Source organism: Eumetopias jubatus, unplaced genomic scaffold (genome assembly GCF_037043125.1).
Source record: "Eumetopias jubatus isolate StellerSeaLion01/CBP00866 unplaced genomic scaffold, mEumJub1_p1.0 scaffold_15, whole genome shotgun sequence".
Taxonomy (NCBI): domain Eukaryota; kingdom Metazoa; phylum Chordata; class Mammalia; order Carnivora; family Otariidae; genus Eumetopias; species Eumetopias jubatus.
Window position 1 is genome coordinate 45,435,651 of NW_028274821.1, and position 21,060 is coordinate 45,456,710.

General features: G+C 43.8%; 1 protein-coding gene across 3 annotated transcripts in view; it reads right to left on the reverse strand.

The window, feature by feature from the left end:
- The window catches only part of SLC24A2 (solute carrier family 24 member 2), a 233,403-nt gene that overhangs the window by 73,510 nt on the left and 138,833 nt on the right, over positions 1-21,060 (reverse strand). For all 3 annotated transcript variants that reach the window (XM_028107330.1, XM_028107329.1, XM_088018877.1), the window contains exons 2-3: positions 15,500-15,538; positions 12,786-12,894 (exon numbers count right to left, since the gene is read on the reverse strand). In XM_028107330.1, the coding sequence (XP_027963131.1) occupies positions 12,786-12,894; positions 15,500-15,538 (148 nt within the window). The remainder of the gene's footprint in view (positions 1-12,785; positions 12,895-15,499; positions 15,539-21,060) is intronic.

A 21,060-nucleotide genomic window follows, 5' to 3' on the forward strand; every position in this document is an offset into this window, starting at 1 on the left:
GTAAGTGGCAGACCAAGGTGGCTGGCTTCACAATGGGTCTAACAACTACAGGACGCTCCTCCTGCCATGAGTCGGCTGGGAAGAGGCTCCCATGAATGCGCCCAGCAGGGGACGGAACCCATCTCAATAGGCAATGGTGTATGATGCTACCTTTATGCTCCAAGGGTTGGCTCCTCATTTTCTAATCCTCACTAGCATTAAGAAGATGGCGTACACTCCTGAGGTTTAGAAAAGAGTTTGTAACTTTTTCTAGCACGGAAACGCTGCATGACCTATCGCGTCATGAATGGACATGTGCATAGAAAGGAAGGTGAATCACTGGATAAAGTCTTTTCAGAAATGGCAGAGGAGTATTTTCATCACAAAGAGTTTTCTGGGATGAAACTGACTCACTATGATTTTTAACTCCTGGTGATGATGGTTGTTCTGGTCTAAAGGCCATCACGTTGAAGCCAAGCTGCCCTTGCTAATCGTTATTTGGGATTAAGTTGCTGCCTCCCTGGGAAGTCAAAGGGAGAAATCCCCACCCCAGAAGTAGCCATGTGGGGTTACCGCAGCTGCATTCGGAAGCTCAGATGCAGCAACGTCGTTTAAACTGGTTTTCAGGAAGTTGACTAGTCTGGGATGAGCACTGGCTACCGTTCCCCCAGAGACTTATCTCTAGTGGGGGCTTGTAAAGAAAAATCTTTCCCAAAGGAGCAACCACTCACATCAGCTTGCAATAGGAACGTGTTTTGTGCATGAATGAGTGAATGAATACATGAATCCCCACACAAATAAGCAATCCATCTGATGATGTAGACCCATAAGCTTTACGTAAACAACAATCTTGCCTGATTCTTGATGTGTGTGTGAATGTGTGAGTGTGTGTGCATGCACACATGTGTGCATGTATATCATACAGTCTCATTCGAGCCCCTAGACAACCTGTAAAGGACAGTTGGGTGTGGGGTGAGGGAACTCTTTGTAGTGGCCCAGGCGAGGAGGACAGGTTTGGGGGACCTGATATCGTGGGGTCACAGAGAAACAGACCCTGAGAGCAGCTTGAGGATGTGTGTTTCCAACACGATCAACCTCCAGAGGTGAGCGTGCCGCACAGTGCACATCCGACACGAGAGTCAAACTGGGCAGAGTTTTGGCTCCTATCACAGCAAACTGTCTCCTAACTGAACATGAGTCATCCAACCTGCTCTCCATGAAGCAAAGCCCCGCTGTTCATGAAGCCAGCAGAGGTGTCTTTAGTGTTTCATTTGGAAGAAAACACCTTTGAATGCTCTCATGTCCCAGATGGTATTTATGTATCAACACCCATTTTGAACGGGCAGTCGTCGGTAAAATCAAAGCGCGTTTTCAGCGGTTGCCCCCGTTCTTTGGTCCTCCACATAATCATGCCTGTGACAGCTGCTTGCTATCTCTGGAATTCTGAGTCCTTCGCTCTGAAGGAGTTCTCACTGCATCTGCTGAGCATGTGATAAGTTCAAGAGCACAGAGATGAAGCTGTAAGATTATGGATGCTTGTGTGTCTTTTTCCTTATTCGTGCTATGTATAAGCGCAAGTGCCATCAAAATTGGGTTTTTGGCCACATTCCTTTGTGGCCTTTATTTCAAAGCAAATCTTGAGAGAGAGGGAGAGAGAACCCCTTTCCATACTCAAAGTCATTGATTTCAATAAGGCCATTCACATTCTCTACGTGCCCCAAATGAAACTTATTTATAACGTGTACAACCCAAAGAGAGATTCAATTTCAACCATCTTGGCTGTTCAAATCCAAGAGTAATGCTTTACTATTCCCCAAAGCGAGGAGCTATTTGACTTGTCCATGCATTTGCTCTGAGAGAGGCATGAATAGTCTGTCTTCCTCTAACCAGGCATTTAAACTACTGTCGTCTTATTGAAAACACAGCCAGTAGATTGGCTTTTATTCTTCTCCAACAAAGATGTTCACTCCTGTTGCCTATTCACTTACCAGCCGAGGCTGCACGCAAACATTTTTCTTGCTAATTTAAATTGACCTATGACTTGGGATAAAGAGAAAGTTTACAATACTGCCTTTCTGGGCCAACTTCCCCACATTTGGAATGAAATAGGCCTGCAAATGACTTGCTTCTGGGATCAAATGACAACTTATGAAAACCCATATTGAAGCTGTTTTTAAAAATAGAAGCTAGGGAAATAACAAGTTCTACTGTTTGGTGAGAAAAAAAAAAAAAAAACCCAGCAAGCAACAGAACGTTTTTAATCTTAGTGTCAGCTTCAAGTTAACACTAAATGTATAGGTTAAGGAATTGGAATGATTTTACAGAATAGATGTTTGGCTCTGTGAGAGATGGACATGCGTGGCGAGATGGGAGTCCTGGCAGCGTGGAAAGCATTCAGGCTCCGAGGACAAACTTAGGAGCTAAGTGACTATGAGCAAGTAATGTCACTCTGCACCTCAGTTTAGTCAGACCTCAAACACACAAAAAATTCCCACAGCCACTGTGGAGGGCATCGCCTGAGAGGACTATCAGCTGTGTGGCACAAAAGGCGCACTTACAAATTCCACTCCCACGTGTTCCCTCTTCACCATCTGTGAGACCCTTTGCTTCCTACACTTGGATTCAAGCCTCACACCCCAAGATGACCTTCCTCAAGATCTGGCGAGCCGAGTTCACCCTCCCCCCCCGAGTGTCTATTCTGCCCACCGCTGTGCTCGGCGCTCTATGTGCCCCAATATGGCTTCCCCATTTGGTTCATGACTCTGCCCTTGTCATTACATGATGTTGCCTCCATAAATGTGTGCTTTCACGGCTTCAGGATTGAGGGACTTGTTCCTTCAAATAAATGGTTCTAGTGCCCCAGGAAGCCCCTCTCCTATCCCCCAGAGTGCTTCACCTAGAGCGATGAACAGATTCCACGGGACAGTGGCTCTCACGCCTTATTGCTGTTCCTTAGGGGCTGCCCCCTGGGGAGCCCCAGCTGCCTCGGGTCCAGCGTCTCCTCCTTCCTGCCAAGTACTTCAACCAGAGCATCTAAAAGCTGCATTTTGATCTCTGATGGGCCTATTTTCCCTTTTTGTTCTTCTTTGTGAAAAGTGTCTTTGCTCTTCTTACTTATTCTATATAAATTTACAAACCAAATGATGAAGTCCCGTGAAATATCTTTTTCGGGATTTCAATTAGGGTTGAGTCGCATTTAGAGTTTAATTTGGGGAGAACCGATATCATTATAATATATCAACATTTATTTAGATTTTCTATGTTCTTCAGAAATGATTACTTATTGTTTTTGCTATAAAGTTCTTAAACATTTCCTCTGGGTTAATGTTTGGTACTCGATGGCTTTGTTGCATTTTACAAGTGGTGTCTTGATTGCTTTTATGTTGATTTTCACTGATCTAGAGGAAGGCTATCGAATCAGGCACATTGCTAAAGGATTTGTCCTGAGTGAACTCAACAGTTCTAACAGTTTAAAGTATTTTTTTACTCTTCCCTGTGGGAACTCTTTTGAGCAAAGTTTTTACTGTTAATTTTTTATTATAAGTTTGAAAACCCATGGGAAGAGGGTGAAAAAAAATAGATATTTGCTACTCATTTGTGAGGCTTTTACAATTGAGATGTCCTGGAATTCAGGTCACTGAAGCTGCCCGCTCACCTCCCACGGCCTGAGCCAGACTGATAAAGCACAGGACAGATGGCCCAGGGATGTCACACCAGCTCCTGGAGGGGGAAAGGAGGGAGCAAAACTGTCCTTCAGGAAGGCAGCAGCAAGGCTCCCAGGACGCTCCCCCAACCGGTCTGAATGAAGGTAACGTGAATGCGTTGGCTGGAGAGTCACAACAGTGACACTGGCCCTGATAACGTGAAGTGAATTTACAACGGGAAAAATGTGTCTGTCTTTCTAACAGCAAATAAGGTAGGTAGGAGTGCAGTGTCATTTTCAGACATCTCCTTACGGGATTCTGAAGATTTTGTCATGAAAAACAGCCTGAGGGGAATTTCACAGCAGGCATGGGGGACCCACTGTCCCAAACTGCCTCAAGTGCCGTAGTGAAATCACCCTTCAGTTCCATGATGGCCCACTGGGCAAGTATGATTTCTGCTTTTGTATTGCCAAGGTATCAGGGGCACTCATCTGTTAGATCTTGTTATTCATAATAAAATTGTTTTTGTAAAACAAAATGTAAAATCAAGTTTTAAAATTCCACAAGGCAGGAGACATTGCTGGGATTGTAGATGATAACCCCAGAACCCACGGAGATGGAACGAGGAGCTGCTTTTGCGATTTTCTTCTCCCACACAATTTCACACACAATTATGGGGTAGATGCTATTTTATAGGTGTTTGATGTGGTAAAATGAATGAAAGACTCAGACAAACTTTTTAGGCTTTCATAGTGATGGTAATTCTTTGACTGTATAAAATTAGGCCCCTGGAACACAATAAATAAAAGAACCAAAGGTATATCAAGGGGAAGAGGAGGAAATGAAATAGGAGAACCAAGAGTTGGGAAAGAAAAGCAGAAGTGGGCAGGACATCTCACCAAGAAGGTGAGAGACAGCCAACGTTTCCTACCACGGCAACCCCATCAGAACTAGAGGGAGATTGATTCAATCATCCAGCAAATACTGACGGAGCATCTACCTCACATCAGTGTCATGTGAGGGGCAGGGGACACAACGGTGGTCATGGCAGAAATGACCGCTGTTCCCTACTGCAGAGACAGCCCTCAACTGACGAGGACTTTGTCAGTCACGACCAAAAAGAGCCCTTTAACAGGGCATGGGCTAAGACAGTCCCCATGGCTACAGGCATAGAGCTCTCCAGCAGGAGAATCATAAAGGCAAGTACTCACTTCTGCATTCAACAAATACACAGTGGGGTCCATATGCGTGCTGGGCCCTGGAGATACGGCCTGCCCCATGTCCTGTCCTGTCCGAGATATCAGGGGGACACAGGCAGCAAACAACAAGTAAATACATTCATGGTGATGAGTGTTACAGAGAAATAATAAAGCGGGTCAGGGAAGATCCCAAACTCTGCCTTATTGTCACTGTTTTGGTGTTGCTACTTTTCTAAGGCTGAATGAATAAGGCCTGTCTGGTCAGGTGACATGGGAAGGCTGATTTGAAGGAAAGGCAAGCAGGGGCCATTTGGATGTTTGGGGGAAGAAGGAATATGTGTCCAAGCCCTGAGGCGGAAGTGTGCTTGGAGTTTGTGAGACGAAGCTGGTGGGCAGCCATAGAAGTGAGGAGGGGAAGGAGGGCTGAGCGAGAGGAGGAGGGAAGGGGAGGAGTGGGGAGGACCGCAGAGAAGGGCACAGAGGAAGGGAGGAGGGAAGACAGGCAGGGCCCAGGGGGCCTTAGGGCCACTGTAAGCCCTAGAGCTTTTGCCGTTGGTGAGATGGTTGAGCAGAGGTTGGGCATGATTTAACTTCTGCTTTCAGGGAACCAGGCTTCTTAGATGCCAGGTTTGGGGGCATGCCTTTTCTGGAAGAGGATCCAGGGCCACTGGATAAAAGTTGGACTTGTGGGCCAACAGAGAGCCCTTTGAAGGGAGAAAGAAGGGAAACGTCACCTTTCCTCTCTGTAAATCAGGAACCTGAGAAGACAGGATTAAGGCTACCAGGGATAGGAAGAAGAAGGGGAACGCATTTGACCGTTGCTGGGATCTACACGGAGATCCATGTTGGGGGAGGCAGGGTGCCCCGTTCTGTCTCCTTTGTAAGCTGGGGCAGTCACACAGCTCTGTGGTGACCTATGTGATGGAAGTGGAAGTCTGCTTCTGGGAACACTCAGGTTTTTCTGATTAAAAAAAGACAGCTGCATGGTCTTCTTCCCAGAATACAGATAAAAGGGCGGGGGAGGGGCGTTGGAGGGGAGCAGCTGTCTAACTCTGAGGGTGAGGATGAGAGAAACAAGCTCTAGACTGAAGAGTGAACAGAAGGACTCTCTGTTCCTCATGGCAGAGGGGAGCTGTATGACCAGCCTTGGACTGCTTCCTATTGGGCTTCTGGTTAAATAAGAGAAACGGAACCCTAAAAAGCTATTAAGACCAATCTGGAAAGGCTATAATATACTGTACAATTCCAACTCTGTGACATTCTAGAAGAGGCAAAAACTATGGAGACAGTGAGAAGACCAGTGGTTGACAGGGGTGTGTGTGAGTGTGCATGAGAAGCATGAACAGGCAAAGCACAGAGGGCTTTTAGGGCAAGAAAATACTCTGTTTGATATTATAATGATGGATATATGTCATTGTACATTTGCCTAAACCCATAGAATATACAGCACCAAGAGGGAACCCCAAGGTGAACTATGGACTTTGGGTGGTTATGATGTCAGTGTAGGTTCATCCTCGGTAACAAAGGTACCATTCTGGTGAGTGGCGTTGATAAGGAGGGAGGATATTCCTGTGTGGGAGTAAGTGGTATATGGGAAATCTCTTACCTTCCTCTCAATTATGTTGTAAACTGAAAACTTCTCCAAAAAAAACCCAAAAAATAAAGTCTTAGAGAAGCCTCTTACATTGAGCCATGGCAGTTAGATTCTATTACATGACACTGAACATAATTTTAACTGGAAAATCACTGCCAACACTCAATGAGCACTAATTTAATGACTGGGGGGTACTATTGTAATGAATGCTCACCATAAGCTTTTATTAGTGAAGCTATCATTCCCTTTTACAGGTGAAGAAACCAAGGTCCTAAATGGCGGAGCACTACTAATCATAAACATATGCTGGTGATGCTATCATTATCCCATTTTAAAAGTGGGAAAACTGAGGTCCAGTGAGGTTGAGAAGCTTGCTCAAGGTCTCAGAGCAAGAGGCCGAGCCAGGATTTGAACCCAGGCAGTCTGACTCTTGGACCACAGGCTGACCTCGTTGCTACATAGCCAAACTCTAATGGCATTCCACATGCCTTGTCCCCACATCAGCCTCCGCATTCCATCACCCAGTCATTGGGCTCTCCTGCAGTTGCAGAGTTAGCTACGGGGTCCCTTTCCCTGTGTAGGGTAGTACCCATGTCATCCTGGACAAAGAGGTCAACAGTAATTCATGCACTGAGAAGCAGCTGAGTTAGGAGAGCAAGGTGCACAGAGGGCCCCCAAGAGTGGTTGGCACTCAAGGCATGGGGCTATGATGGGAGGATACAAGGCCAAGGCTGGCCTTGCTGCAAAGGCACGTATATGGGAAATTCACATCTTATGAACCAAGCGTATAACCGGTCCAGGGATAGGTCAGAGGGCCTGCAGTTTAGGCTGGCACCTACACTACGACAACAGGGGACAGAGTCGGACGTGAGATTACACGAGGCAGCAGAGTAACACAAGAAGCTCAAACACAGACTGTGAGTCAGGCAGATGTAGGTTCAGACTGTGGCTCTGCCATTTGTTGCCTGTATCACTTGGTGAGGCAAGACGCAGCCTCTTTACACTTTGGTGTCCTTCTCTGAATGAGGGAGTAGGGCTAACATCAGGGTTACAGGAGATGGCTTATGTAGACCACCCCACAGGGTGCCCGGCTCACAGTAAGCACTCTGCAAATACTAGTGAGCGGTATTGTCATTTAGACAGATTGATAGGAGAAGCTATCCAATCCCAAAGCGCTACATCCAGCATCCTTATTTTAGGTTCATAAAGATGTATATCTGGGTAAATATAATGGCTTGTTTCGAGGAAATGTTAAAATCAATATGAGACACTGAATGTACTAGAAAGATCAATTCAGACAGCCATACTGTGACCCCCCCACACAATTAATAATGCCAGCTTTCTAGGGCTTTCTTATGAAAGAAACAAATTCCTTATTCCAACCATTTATGTGAGCTATAAGCAGACTCCTTTCTTTCATGAACAATATCCTGTTCATTTTGTGGCCCTTGGAAGGGCACTGCTCCATCTTGTTTTGGACTAAACCTTCATCCAAGGCAGCCTGACTATGGCTTTGGACATAGTCCAGACAGACCACAGCGTGGTCTGTCCAGAGCACACCAGTGAACACACAAACTAATCAATGATCAATGATATGTGTCCCTGAAATAGACTGGGTTCGATTAAAGGTGGTTTCAAATTCTTTGGTGTCTTTCCATTGAGAGGAATTTCCTTCTCTTGTTCTAGAGTCTGGGCTGGGCTTTGTGACTGCTTGATTGGTAGCATGCCGAAGTGACGTTCGGGCACTTCCCAGGCCAGGTCACTGGAATCCTTGCTGCTTATCCCTGAGCCTCTTGGAAGATTTGTTCTCAGAACCCTGAGCCACTGCGTCCAACCATGTGGAAAGGCCCTGAGAAAACATGGAGAGTCAGAGGGGGTCCAGCTGAGCCCAGACTTCCAGCTGTGCCTTCAAAGGTGCCAGATGTGGGGCGCCTGGGGGGCTCAGTTGGTTAAGCATCTGCCTTCAGCTCAGGTCATGATCCCAGGGTCCTGGGATTGAGCCCCATGTCAGGTTCCCTGCTCATCGGGGAGCCTGCTTCTCCCTCTCCTTCTGCCCCTCACCCTGCTCATGCTCTCTCTCTCTCACTCTGTCTCTCTCAAATAAATAAATAAAATCTTAAAAAAGAAAAGTGCCAGATGTGAGTGTAAGGCCCTTTCAGACCTTCTAACCAGCTCATCTACTAGCTGAATAACACCAAATGACCTCCATCTATACCACCAGGAAGGGAAGAATCACCCCGCCGATCCCTGCCCAGGTTCCTGATCCAGGAAATCATGAGCAATAATAATATAGTGGGACTTTTAAGCCACCTGCACCTTGGGTGCTTTGTTACATACAAACAATAGATATGTAACAGCTGGATCTGTGACTCAGGCTCAGAGGCCAAACCGACCACCAGTTAGGGCAACGGCTCAGTCACTATATCGTGGAAGACAGAAGCCCTTGTTTCAAGAAAATGAGACCAAGGGACAAAGGTCTTTTCGTAAGCCATCAGTCCTAGATGACGTTTCCAGATGAAGCTGAAAATTTGCCTTTGTGAACACTGACTCTATGGCCCGTGGGGCCAGTGCCTACCGAGGTGGCTGCCAGGAGCATCGGGGAGCCGCCCTTCAGTGTAACGGGGAAGCTGCCGCAGCGTGCAAGCCATCCACTGGTGATGTAACCAGCACGCTCTATATTGTTAAAAGGTGACAGTTTGGCACGAGGACGTGTGAATTCAAGTGATTAGATGCAAACTAAAAGAGAGACGACTATTTCTGAGAGCCGTGGGTTAATTTTTTGGCTGTTCTTGGAATGGAAAATGATTGTGAATTTTGGGGGAAAAATACCCAAGCAATCTGTTTTCTTGGCCGCGTGCTACGGAGCAATTTTAAAGCATTGAAGTGCTTTCCATATTTTCTAATCACTCAAGTCCAGAACTGATTACGGCTCTCCGCATTCTCTCAGATTCACACCACCAGAGCACTGCCCGTCTTTCAGGGAGAGGTTTCTTTCACCTTGAAAGCAGGCACCGGATTCGGAAGGCACATCTTGCTACAGTGGGAACAAACACTTTAATTGCACACAGCCCCACAAGGGCCAGGTGTTTCAGAAAATCACTGATGGCTCGACTCCGAGACAACCCCAGATTCACTTTTTCTTATCTCACGGAAACAAAGCATAACCTCTCCCATGAAAGAGGAAGAATGAAAAGCCCTACCAGAAAGTCAACTCTCCCAGACAAACACCAGAGAAATTTAGATTTTGGGGACTTGTGGGCATGGACGTGCACGCATGCATGCAGGCACACAGTTGTATATACACGGAATATCTCTAGAATGAGCCCTGATAATTGGGTGCTGTGTGGTTTTCTCTAGGGAGAATTGGGGGGCTGAAAAAACTGGGAGGTTGATGGCAGGGGGAGACTTACTTTTTTATCATAGCCTTTTGAATATTTTAAATTAAAAAGAATCAGGGGTACCTGGGTGGCTCCATTGGTTAAGGCCGACTCTTGATTTTGGCTCAGGTCATGATCTCAGGGTTGTGAGACGGAGCTCTGTGTCGGGCTCTGTGTTCAGAGGAGAGTCTGCTTGTCCCTCTCCCTCTACTCTTCTCCTCTCATACACACACACACACACACACACACACACTCTCTCTCTCTCTCTCTCAAATAAATAAATAAATAAATAAATAAATAAAATCTAAAAATAAATCACATGATGCATTATTTTTCAAAATAATGAAACAGAATAATTCCAAACCTGTATATGATACTTATGATCTGCTAGGTAGTGTGTTAAATGCTTTATGTATATTCACTCCTTTAATCCTTACAACAACCTTATGACGTAGGCATCCTGATTTTATAGATGAGGAAAATGAGGTACAGAGAGGTTAGGAAACTTGTCCAAGGTCACACAGCTAGTAAACGCAGAGCTGAGATCTAGACCCAGAGAGTTTGGCTCTGGAATCTGTCCTCTTAATTACTACATAATACTGCCTTGCAAAAAATTAACATACTCAGTTGCCTGCTCATAATCACATTGGGGCGGATAAAATGGTTCTTTTCTTCTCACATGTCCCTTCAGGGTGATGGCTCAACACAACCCAGATACAATCCACGCGGCTTTAGAGGGCTTTGAAACTCTGGGAATATCAGGTCAAAAGCTTGACATTGGCCACACTGCTTAATCTTTCTTGAGTTTTAGCAGCTACTCTGTGCCAGGTACTCCGCTAGAGTTCGGGGGAAACTAGTGAATAAAATAGAGTTCCTGCTCTCTGGAAATTTACTGCATCCTCAGGGAGACAGGGAGTAAACAAATAATCACACAAATTACAATGCGAGCAATAAGGACAAATGAAAGGGGGCCCTGAGAGATGAGGATTGGGGCTCTGATTTATACTGGGTGGCCGGGAAATGTCCTGTCGACAGCCGGCTGAAGAATGGGCAGGGGAAGTGGAAGAGGGCAGGAGAACGAAAAGGATTCTGGGTAGGGGTCATAGCCCATGCAAAGACCATGAGGCAGGAAAGAAGCACCTGTCTGAAGACAGAAAGGCCTCTGTGGCTTAAGCAAAGGGAGTCGAACCGAGTCTGGAAAAAGAGGCAGATCATACACACCATGAGAAGTAGCTCACAATTTTTTCAAGAGCCATGGGAAGCCACTGCAGGTTATCAGTAGGAGTGACACAATCTGATTTACTTTTGAAGAGGACTACTTGGGGTGCCGTGTGAAAAACATGCAGAGGAGGAGGCAAGGAGGCAGTGAGAAACCAGTTAAGAAGGCCCCACAGGAATCCAGGCAAGCGATGGGGATGGCTCGGAATAAACAGCTGGCCGGGAGAGGAGGTCGGCTTGCGATCTCCTTGGGTGGTATGATATTTTATGCGATTAGAATAACAATGTTGGCTATGCAGAGTAATTATGGAGCGTAAGTTCACAGGTGTGAAAATGCTTTGTCAACCGTAAAGCATTGGGCAAAGGTAACTCTTACTACAAATGAAGAAACCAAGTACTAGAGAGACTCCAAGTTGCCCAAAGTCACACAACTCCTTAGTGGCTGGGAGGAAGCTGGTCTGCCATCCCTTCACTCCTTCTTTGGGGTGATGGCGTTGGTGGGGGGACCCAGGGGAATTAGAAGAAGGCTAGTGACCACGTGTAATTCCCTCGTCTAGTGGGCCTCTGAGCGAAGAGAGTAATGACATTCAGGACGCCCCTGGCTAAAGACTACCTCTAGTAAATAGGACTCACGATCTATGAGGCAGGGCTCCTTGGAGAATACCATGTCAGCTATAGAACTCTCTGGGGTAGAAAATGGAGACATTTCATAATCAAAATGTTCTGTAGTGAGAGGTGACCCCACGATCCTCACCTATTATTCTGGGTGAGAGCTGAGTATGTAGTGAGGGAAGACAGGACCCGGGGAGCCGTTCTTGAGGTCCCCAAATGTTCTTTCCTTCATCTGAATCTCCTGATGACCTGTACCCTTGAAATTATTCAGCCAAGGTTTATATTGGGAAGAGCTCTGATTTATGTGACATGATATGACAGGCTCATCGCACGTGTCCCAGGCCACGCTCTTCTAATGATTCCTGTTAGCCCCCACATAACATCAGGCCCAATTACAAGGTCCAGAGATGAAGGGAGAATATACTAGCTTACATTTGCACCCCTTGCTAGCAGCCTAACTCTGATATTTATTTGACACTTAAGATATCTACCTACTGGAAAATTAAGTTTTTAGGACAGTTATGCAAGTTAAGAAACAGGATGAATCTGTGAATCAGTAAAACTTAAAGAACATAATACCGGATTCTTTGTGATGGTTCACAGGATTACCCTAGGAGGTAAACCAGGCCTGTTGAGACTGATCCTAAGCAGTTACCTGCGAGAAGTCTCCTTGGACGCTTAGCCCAGCCACCACCCTCCAACTGCCAAAGAATCAGGACAATATCAATGTTCTACAGTGAACATCATTCCCCAAATTATTCACAGCCCTAAGTCATGGGGTTCTCTTCTCTCTTTTTTAAAAATGCACAATTAATCTCCATCTACCGCCTCATTTTGGAACTGAGGAGAGATGATGAAAGAGAGCTGTCACTCCAGTTGGGAGGGAGAGAAACCTTTTTGCCTTCTCTGCCTCATCACCAACTCTTTATGCTGGAAGCATCAAAAGACAGAATCAGTACACAGACCTCAGGTCCTACTCCTGGCACAACACTCTCCAACTGTGAACTGAACTGCTGCAGATAAAGCACACCAAGGGCCCAGGGCTTCCTCTGGCAGATGCTTCCCACGAGGACAGTGGCAGCCTTGTGTGATGGAAGCGTTGTAAACATCCTCTACGCCCCCTCCCCCTGCACAAGCTCCCCAACTAATGCCTGATATTTACCTTCAGCGAGTGGGTCAAGGGTGTGAATCATGAGCTGGAAGATGCTATTCCTCATGAGACTGTTGTGGAGAGAAGCAGAACTTCCACCTCGCTGGAGACGTGGCTTAGTCTGAGCAGAGAAACCAGACAAAAACGCTGTTAGTTCTCGGAAACCATGGGCAAGTGTATTGCAGATACACTCTCACTTAAGTCTGGTGGTCACTGATTTCTGTCACATGATGACATGCTATTGTAAGAAAGATGTTTAAAGTGCATTTCAAATCCTGCCAAGGAATGGCTTTCTCACATCCTAAATGAATTCATTGCTACCATTTTTTTTTTTTTTTTTTTGGAGCTTACTAAATGCTAGTCAATGTACTATACGCTTCACCCCCACTAGTTTATCTCAATCTCACGATGAGCCCTCTGAACTAGACATGGTCATCATTCCCTTTAGACAGATAAGGACACTGTCTCAGAGAAGTGAAATGAGACGAAAAATGGTGGATAGAGAAAAATGGTGGATAGAGATCTCAAGTTTGTTTCTCTCCAAGTTTGTTATCTGAACTGGTGGATGGTCTCTAAAATGTTCAGACTGTGCACCTTATCTATAAAAGTTTTGAGTATGCATATATGTATCTATCTCTGTCTCTATATCCACACGTACCAAAATATGAGCAGAGTTATGATAAAACATTTGCAAAAGGAGAAATTATGAAGAATAATATAGAGAGTAAATGGTAGAGGTACTAATATTTTCTCCTTGCTCCCCAAAAGAACAGCTTGCGTATCTCCTGGGGTACCTCATCTCTACCCTGGGGACCACAGTTCTAATTCATGAAGCCCTGTGGTCTATATTAAGAGAGATATAAAGGGAAAGAACCTCCTATTAAGAATCCACTGAAAAACCTCTTGACTTCCATGCTGGGGGGAGGGGGGGCTCCTTTTGCATAAACTACTGGTGTGACCCTTTGGCAATGAGGTGAAACTCACAGGTAAGAGAGGAAGAAAGAACTTCTAGAGATAAGTTACCAACAAACTCTTTTTATGGCTCTTTATCTTCAAAAGCAAATAAATTTGCTAAAAAAAGACACCCTACACCCGCAGGATTTGATGGATTTTTATCCTGACTAGGAAGTGCTTCCTCCCACTTTGGTTGATTTTGTGCTAGTTCTCACAGGGGAAGAGGCTTTAGAAGCAGCCAAGCTTTACAGACAGCCAGATTTAAGAGGGAGCAAGGTAAGGTAATGTGAAGGAATTAATTGCTTATTGAAATTTTGATCCAAAATCTCAACATAAAATTTTTCTGGGGCCAGGTAAAAATAAAATATGATTTTCCATGAAGTCTTCCAACTATCTACATTACAGGGCTTTCCAATATATCCCATCACAGTCAAGACCCACAAGGGGGCTTCCCAAGAAGAGTCCCCCAAGAGACTTCACAATCATATATATTTGGCAAGCGCCACATCCTAGACCAACCCACCTTTAGCATTTTAAGATACACATTAGACCACTGAGTGTAACACTAAAGAAATCTGGTTAACTTGGTTAACTTGGACAGTGCCCCAAGGTCTCTTATTTTGTAGAATACTTATTAACAATCGTGGTCCACCCATTTGGGGACAAAGGTGAAAGCCATGGCAACTTAAAGTATGGGCAAAATGCCAGTATGAGATACATGGAGAAATCTGAATTTCTTAGTGTGATTTTATTATCATTGATATGCTATCAGAAATCATACTCCTAACTCTGACGGAAGAAGAATCAGAGGATATTGTGACACCGATCGTGAGTTCCTCAAAGCAAGAGATTGGGTCTGTATCGCTAGCCCAGTACGAGATCTGGCATATCTGATGGGCTCTCAGTGAATGTCCTGAGTCTTTGCTTTGAGCACTACAGGAGGATGGATGGGGTCATATGTATCTTTATTACTAGTCTTTTCAGTTTTAAAAATCTGTAACATTTTTAATGCGTTGTAGTATTTGATTCAGATGATGAAGTTTCAAAATATTTTAGGGGCAAGGTTAAGAGACTTGACTAGAGTTGAAATGTAATCACTGTTTGACGGCTGAACACACAAAACTCTGAAGGTCATTTCCTTGCCATCTTGCACATTACAGAATGGGATATGTTAACTGGATAGGAACTGGAAAATGTGTTTGTTGTTAATAATTTGTCATAATCACTGTTACTATGCTCATTCTGGGAAACTGGAAGAACTTTGTTGTGGAGATCTTCATTGGCAAAGAATTATATCTCTTTGGGTATTCTTTTGGGTATTAGGTATATATTAAATACATAAGTCTCATGCAGCATTTCTTTTGATGAAACCAAAAGAAATTTCCAATCAGAAATTAAGGGCATGCAGATACATAAAAAATAGATATCAAGCATTAGATCCCACCCTGTCCCCAAATATCAGCTCAACAGCCCATGGGATGCAGTTTGGAAATATTTCCTTCTTTCAACTCACATCAAAGTTTATGCCAAATGAAAGAGAGAAGGCAAACTTTTTGAAATCTAGTCCCAGAAATAATTTGAGTATCAGTGAATATCAGAATACAGTTGACACTAATTATAGGACTGAGTATACGTATATACCGGTAGATTGAGCCATTTAAGTATCCCAAGGGGGAGGATGGTTTGTTGAGCACATGAGCCCTCCTCCCCAGCCCTGTCCCACACTCTCCACAGGCACACGAACAGGTAAAGACAGAGCCACTTCTTCCTACCGGTAGAGCCTGCTCATCCTTGTCCCTGGCTGTAGATGACTGCAGAAGAGAAAAAGGCAAAAAACAAAAGACAAAGAAATAAATAAACAACAAGTCCCATGTCGGTTTTACATTTAATAACAAGCATCAGTATAAGGAAAGATTTGGCTCTTTCTGCTTCTGGGCAGGGAGGAACCAACACAGGGGGCCAACGGTATGGATTACTAGCCAATATATAATGGTTTATCGAGGCCCATGGTACATTCTCCTGAATGCTCAAAAAGGTGAATGGCCATCCCAAATGCCCAGCGATGGAGGGCAGTTCAATCCACTATGGCCCATCCATGCAGTGGAATCCCATGGGGTCATTAAAATAAACGAGGTAAGTACACATGTACTGACATGCAAAAATATCTAAGATATACTGTTCAAGTGACAAAAATTAAGATCTTATCTGTCATGTCATTTTATAGAGGAAAATAAATGAACAAAGCTTTAGTATATGTAAAGAAAAAATGCTGCAAGAATCAACAGCAAACCACTACTGGTGGTTATTGTTGGGGGCTGGGATTACAAGGAAGTATCATCTTCCAAGTATTTTGGAGGGAGTCCACATTCACCACCCCATATATGGTGAATAAAATAAATCCTGAAGAATTTGGACCCCTGAATTGAAGACTAAGATCATCACATGCAGAATTCAGATAACACACCTTTTCTGCCTCTACCACTTCAAGTTTTCCATTCTAAAAATGGAAATATCTGTCAAGTAGAGAAAGGTTGACTAAAACACCAGGGCACTTGAGGGCCTGGTTATCTGTTAGGAGAGAACACTGAAAAAGGGACACAGGAGTTCTACCAACATGACCCACCCAGCTGGCTTTGCTTTGTCAATTTAATAGGCATCCTCCTTCAGCAGAACCAGGGCACCATCCCGTTATCTTTCCAATGATGTGCAGGTACCTTGTGACTTTCCTCATGCTCAGACCACACTGCTTTTGTCACTACACCTCCACTACGGGTTCATACAGCAAGAACAAACTGGAACCCTGCTCCCGGCTTGCCTCTGGTCCTCCCCATTAGTGTCTTTGGTGATCAATGTCTTCAGGAATAATCAATCCCATATGGAGATGAGTACACGGTGCAGAGCTGTTTTAGAACCTGCATGAACCCAGGCTCTCTTTTTTAGTCCTACCACACGTCTTTATATATAAAGAATGTTAAGTTGCTCCCATATCCCACCTAAAATATACATTTCCGTGTACAGAAATGGAAAGGATTCTTATAATCCTTTTATGATTTTTATTTGAAATTATTGGCTACATGCAATTCATTTAATTATGACTGGCATGCTTGAGATCTTGGAACATGAGAAACTGAATCCATAATTTGTTTTCACATATATTGTAACTTTTAAGAAGACTAAATCTCATACTTAATGAAGTTGATACTAAATATTTGTAGACATTCAGTTAAACATATAATAATCTTGTGAGTACCTTTTTTAGATTTTAGAGTCAATATCAACATATATTTTTTCTTCTGGTTCCAAACATTTTTATGGGCCCTTGAAGAGCTTGTAAATCTCAGGCCCAGACAGAATTGTTCTGCACTGGCTGTAATTTTTTTTTTTTTTTTTTTTTTTTAAGAGAGGGAGAGAGGTGGGGGAGGGTCAGAGGGAGAGAGAGGGAGAGAATCCCAAGCAGGCTCCACGCCTAGTGCAGAGCCTGACAAGGGGCTGGATCTCACGACCTTGAGATCGTGACCTGAGCAGAAATCAAGAGTCAGATGCTTAACTGACTGAGCCACCCAGGCGCCCCTGCACTGGTGGTAATCTCTAAGCACAGCCCTTAGGCATTCTAAATTCGCCATTCCCTTGATTTGGGGCTTTCTCTCAGAGACTTCCCCAAAAACATGAATAAGGCAATATCGCTGATTCCCTAGTTCCCAGGAATGTGCTTGGAGACTGAAGTGGACCTGAAATTGTTCTTTGATTTCCCTTTTTTTGCTCTGAAGGCACTGTATGACCCCACTTCTCTCTGGCAGGTCCTTTCATTTTCTCTTCTTCTACATCAGACAGCTCAACAAATGGCCCCACATTTTACAGAACAATCCCCCAGGGAAGTTAACCAGTGCAGCAAGCTCAGCCTTTGGACATACAACGAGATTAGCTGTCAGAGCACGCCTTTTCAGTTAGCAAATTTACACCTTGTGGCTAAATGGGAGACAAATAATTAGGAGCTGGGATTGATACCACAGTGACACTGCAGAACATGAAGGAACAGGATGAAAAGGAGGAAAGAACTGGGTGGTCTTTATAAGAGCAAAACCGTAACCAGCCACAAGTTTGGATTTAAAAATATATATATATATATTTAAAGAAAATATGTGAGGAAGGAAAGAAATCAAACCTGTCTTTTGGTCTGCAGGGGAGAAAAAAAGATCTGCCCCATTGACTTCCTTTTTCTCTCACAAGCAAGATGGATCCTAAGACACAATAAATGGAAGGGAAAGGCCTTGTGCATTTCTACAAAGAAAAAAGTGAGTGCAGAGCAAGGTCTGGACTCCTTTACAAAATCTCCCACTGTTTCATGTCAGCAGAAGTTGACATCATTAGTTTTCTTTTAAGTGTAACTTGCAGACATGAATATATATCAGATTACAGCATGTATGTTTCATTATATACATAAATGGCAACTGAGGTCATTAAGATACCCCTCCACTTTCCTTTTATGTAGCCCTGTTGCAAAAGAAATGAGAAGTGTGCCGTATGGTCATAACTGCTCATTTTTGGAGGTTCACCCACATCTACTGATAATTCCTCATGCTCATGGGACTCAGCCTCACCTTAACGGCATGGGGTGAAGCCGCTTCACAGTCCTAGTGATGTGATGCTGATTATGTCAGGAATTCAACTTCAAATGGGTATTAATTACACTGGAAGTAACTAGTGAAGATAACAAAGAAAAGATCCAGATGTGTATAGCCGATACTTATAGGCCTGTAGTATTTCTAACCACTGAATAATTTAGCTAACTACCTGGGTTTGGCGTTGGCCTCAGTGTTGTGAATTTATTTTCAGGGCCACTGAACAGGCGGCAAGTTCATTTTCATCCACTGTATACTACAGAAGACAGCTTCTTCAAAAGAAGACTAATGGGATTTTAAGGATTGATCTTGGCATTCTTCTTATGCATTTTGTGTTTAAATGCCCTCGATTTTAAACCCCCCAAAATACCACACATTTGGGCTGTACTAATTTGAAAACCCAATTCCTGGTGGTCAGTTGAAAGGCTGTACCGGCTACAGGAAAAATTTGTTAAGCCAATTGGGAACATATGTGGAAATTCTTGAGGAATATTTAAAAGAATTCATAAAATGCATCCCCAAGGGTCCCAGGTTGGTGTATCAACACAGACCCTCCTCTTCATTCATGAAAGAAGGACATCTACAAGGCCAGGCTATAAGGAATACATCTTTTACTTAAAAGAAAATATTGTAATTCAACCTTTTATTTAGCTTAAACTAGCCTCCTCCCTCATCACTGCAAGTAAGTGAGAAATTGAGCAACTGGAAGGATGCCATTAGTATCTGTTGTTCTCCCTGCTAGAAACCTCAATTCTATACAGGAATTTTGCTACCTATTTGTTACGTGGTTTGGAAGTGCCCCACACCCATTAAAAAACCCATAGCCCATTCAGAAAGCATTTTTTAAAAAGATTTTTATTTATTTATTTGAGAGAGAGAGAATGAGAGACAGAGAGCATGAGAGGGAAGAGGGCCAGAGGGAGAAGCAGACTCCCTGCCGAGCAGGGAGCCCGATGTGGGACTCGATCCCGGGACTCCAGGATCATGACCCAAGCCGAAGGCAGTCGCTTAACCAACTGAGACACCCAGGCGCCCTGGAAAGCATTTTTAAGACTATGAACCATTCATAAGCCCTTAAATTGTTTCTCTTCCTTTGACCTCAGAAACCACCGGTTGAGCAATGATTTCCGTGACTACAAAGTGATCTGAACTTATACAGAGCTTTGTCTCACATACAGGCCCCACTTCCACCTCAGACACATCAACATTAGGCAAATATGACACAGTGTAGCTTTATCATAACCACACAGTCCTTGTTTCACTCTGACCAGTAAATGCCCACCCGCAAATCACATAATTGAATGGGTCCCTGGAAGATGTCATGTACCAAAAGACAACTGGACAGTGGTATGGCATCAGAGATAAGCAATTACTCACAACAGTCAAGGAACATCCATCAACTTCTGCCACTATAATCTCTCACTAGATCTGTGAAATGCATCAGAATTTATTGTGCCAAGGACCCAGAAGCACTGTACAGAGTCTATAAAAACAAATTTGAAAGTATTACTGTTTTGTCATAAATGTGACCTAAAACATATATGCCAGTGATTAGAAATGTTAATCCAATATTTAACTGACACTATTATGGCGTCTTGGAATTTAGAAAGGTTGGGTGGAAGGGAATGATGGATTTTTGCTTAGGAAATTAACAAGGTTGTATGAAATGACGTCTTCTTTTTCTTTCAATACACTTAGCTGTAACAAACAATAACTTTCAAAACCTCTCCTGGAAAGAGATGAATAAACTTCAAAGTCTATGGGAAGACTAGAAGGTACAAAAGTCTCAAGCCTGAAAATCTAAAAGGAAAGAAATCTTACCACTTAATCAGATGCAAAATCATCACTGTCTCCCTCTCTTTTTGGTCTTAGCAGACTCTCTAAAACATTGAAGGGGGAGGGATTAAATAAACTCCTAAAGAAAGTAATACTAAGAGATGTAAATTCAAATGACTTTTACCATTGGTTGCTGGGTAATTATCCCACTATCTCTGCCCATTAAGAAAGTGAGAGTCTCAAAGATTAATGAAGGACTGCAGGTGGCAGCCCAGGATGCAGGAATACCCACTTCGCAACCCTGGTTTAAAGAAACACCTTGGGGGGCACCTGGGTGGCTCAGTCGGTTAAGCGTCTGCCTTCGGCTCAGGTCATGATCCCAGGGTTCTAGGATCGAGTCTCGCATCAGGCTCTCTGCTCAGTGGGGAGACTGCTTCTCTCTCTCCCTCTACCTGCCGCTCTGCCTACTTCTGACCTCTCTCTCTGTCAAATAAATAAATAAAACCTTTTAAAAAAATAAACACATTGGAAAAAATAAGAAAGAAACACACTGGAATGGAATGGAAAGAAAGGGTAGAAAATAAGTAAAAAGTGTAGCAATGGAAGCTCACATTTTGGAAGCAAAGCGTTTAAATGGTTTGCTTGAATAATTCCCATGATCATATAATATTTGGGATGGTAGAAAAAAATTTCAAAAGAATAGGTATTGCCCAAAATAATGACAGTTAAGGAACAACATTTTGCCTTGTAGAACAGAGTGGCTTCTGGGATGAGGAAAATTCCATTTTTCAGGATGGTGCGAGGTGACTTGTGTAGGACACCGTAGGATGGTTTACTGGGCATATCCTAATTTGGCAGCTGAGGGAGGAGGAGATGACAGAGGAGGTTATATTTCCTTGACTTGGCTTCCACGAATCAGCATATCTCCCATATCTTAG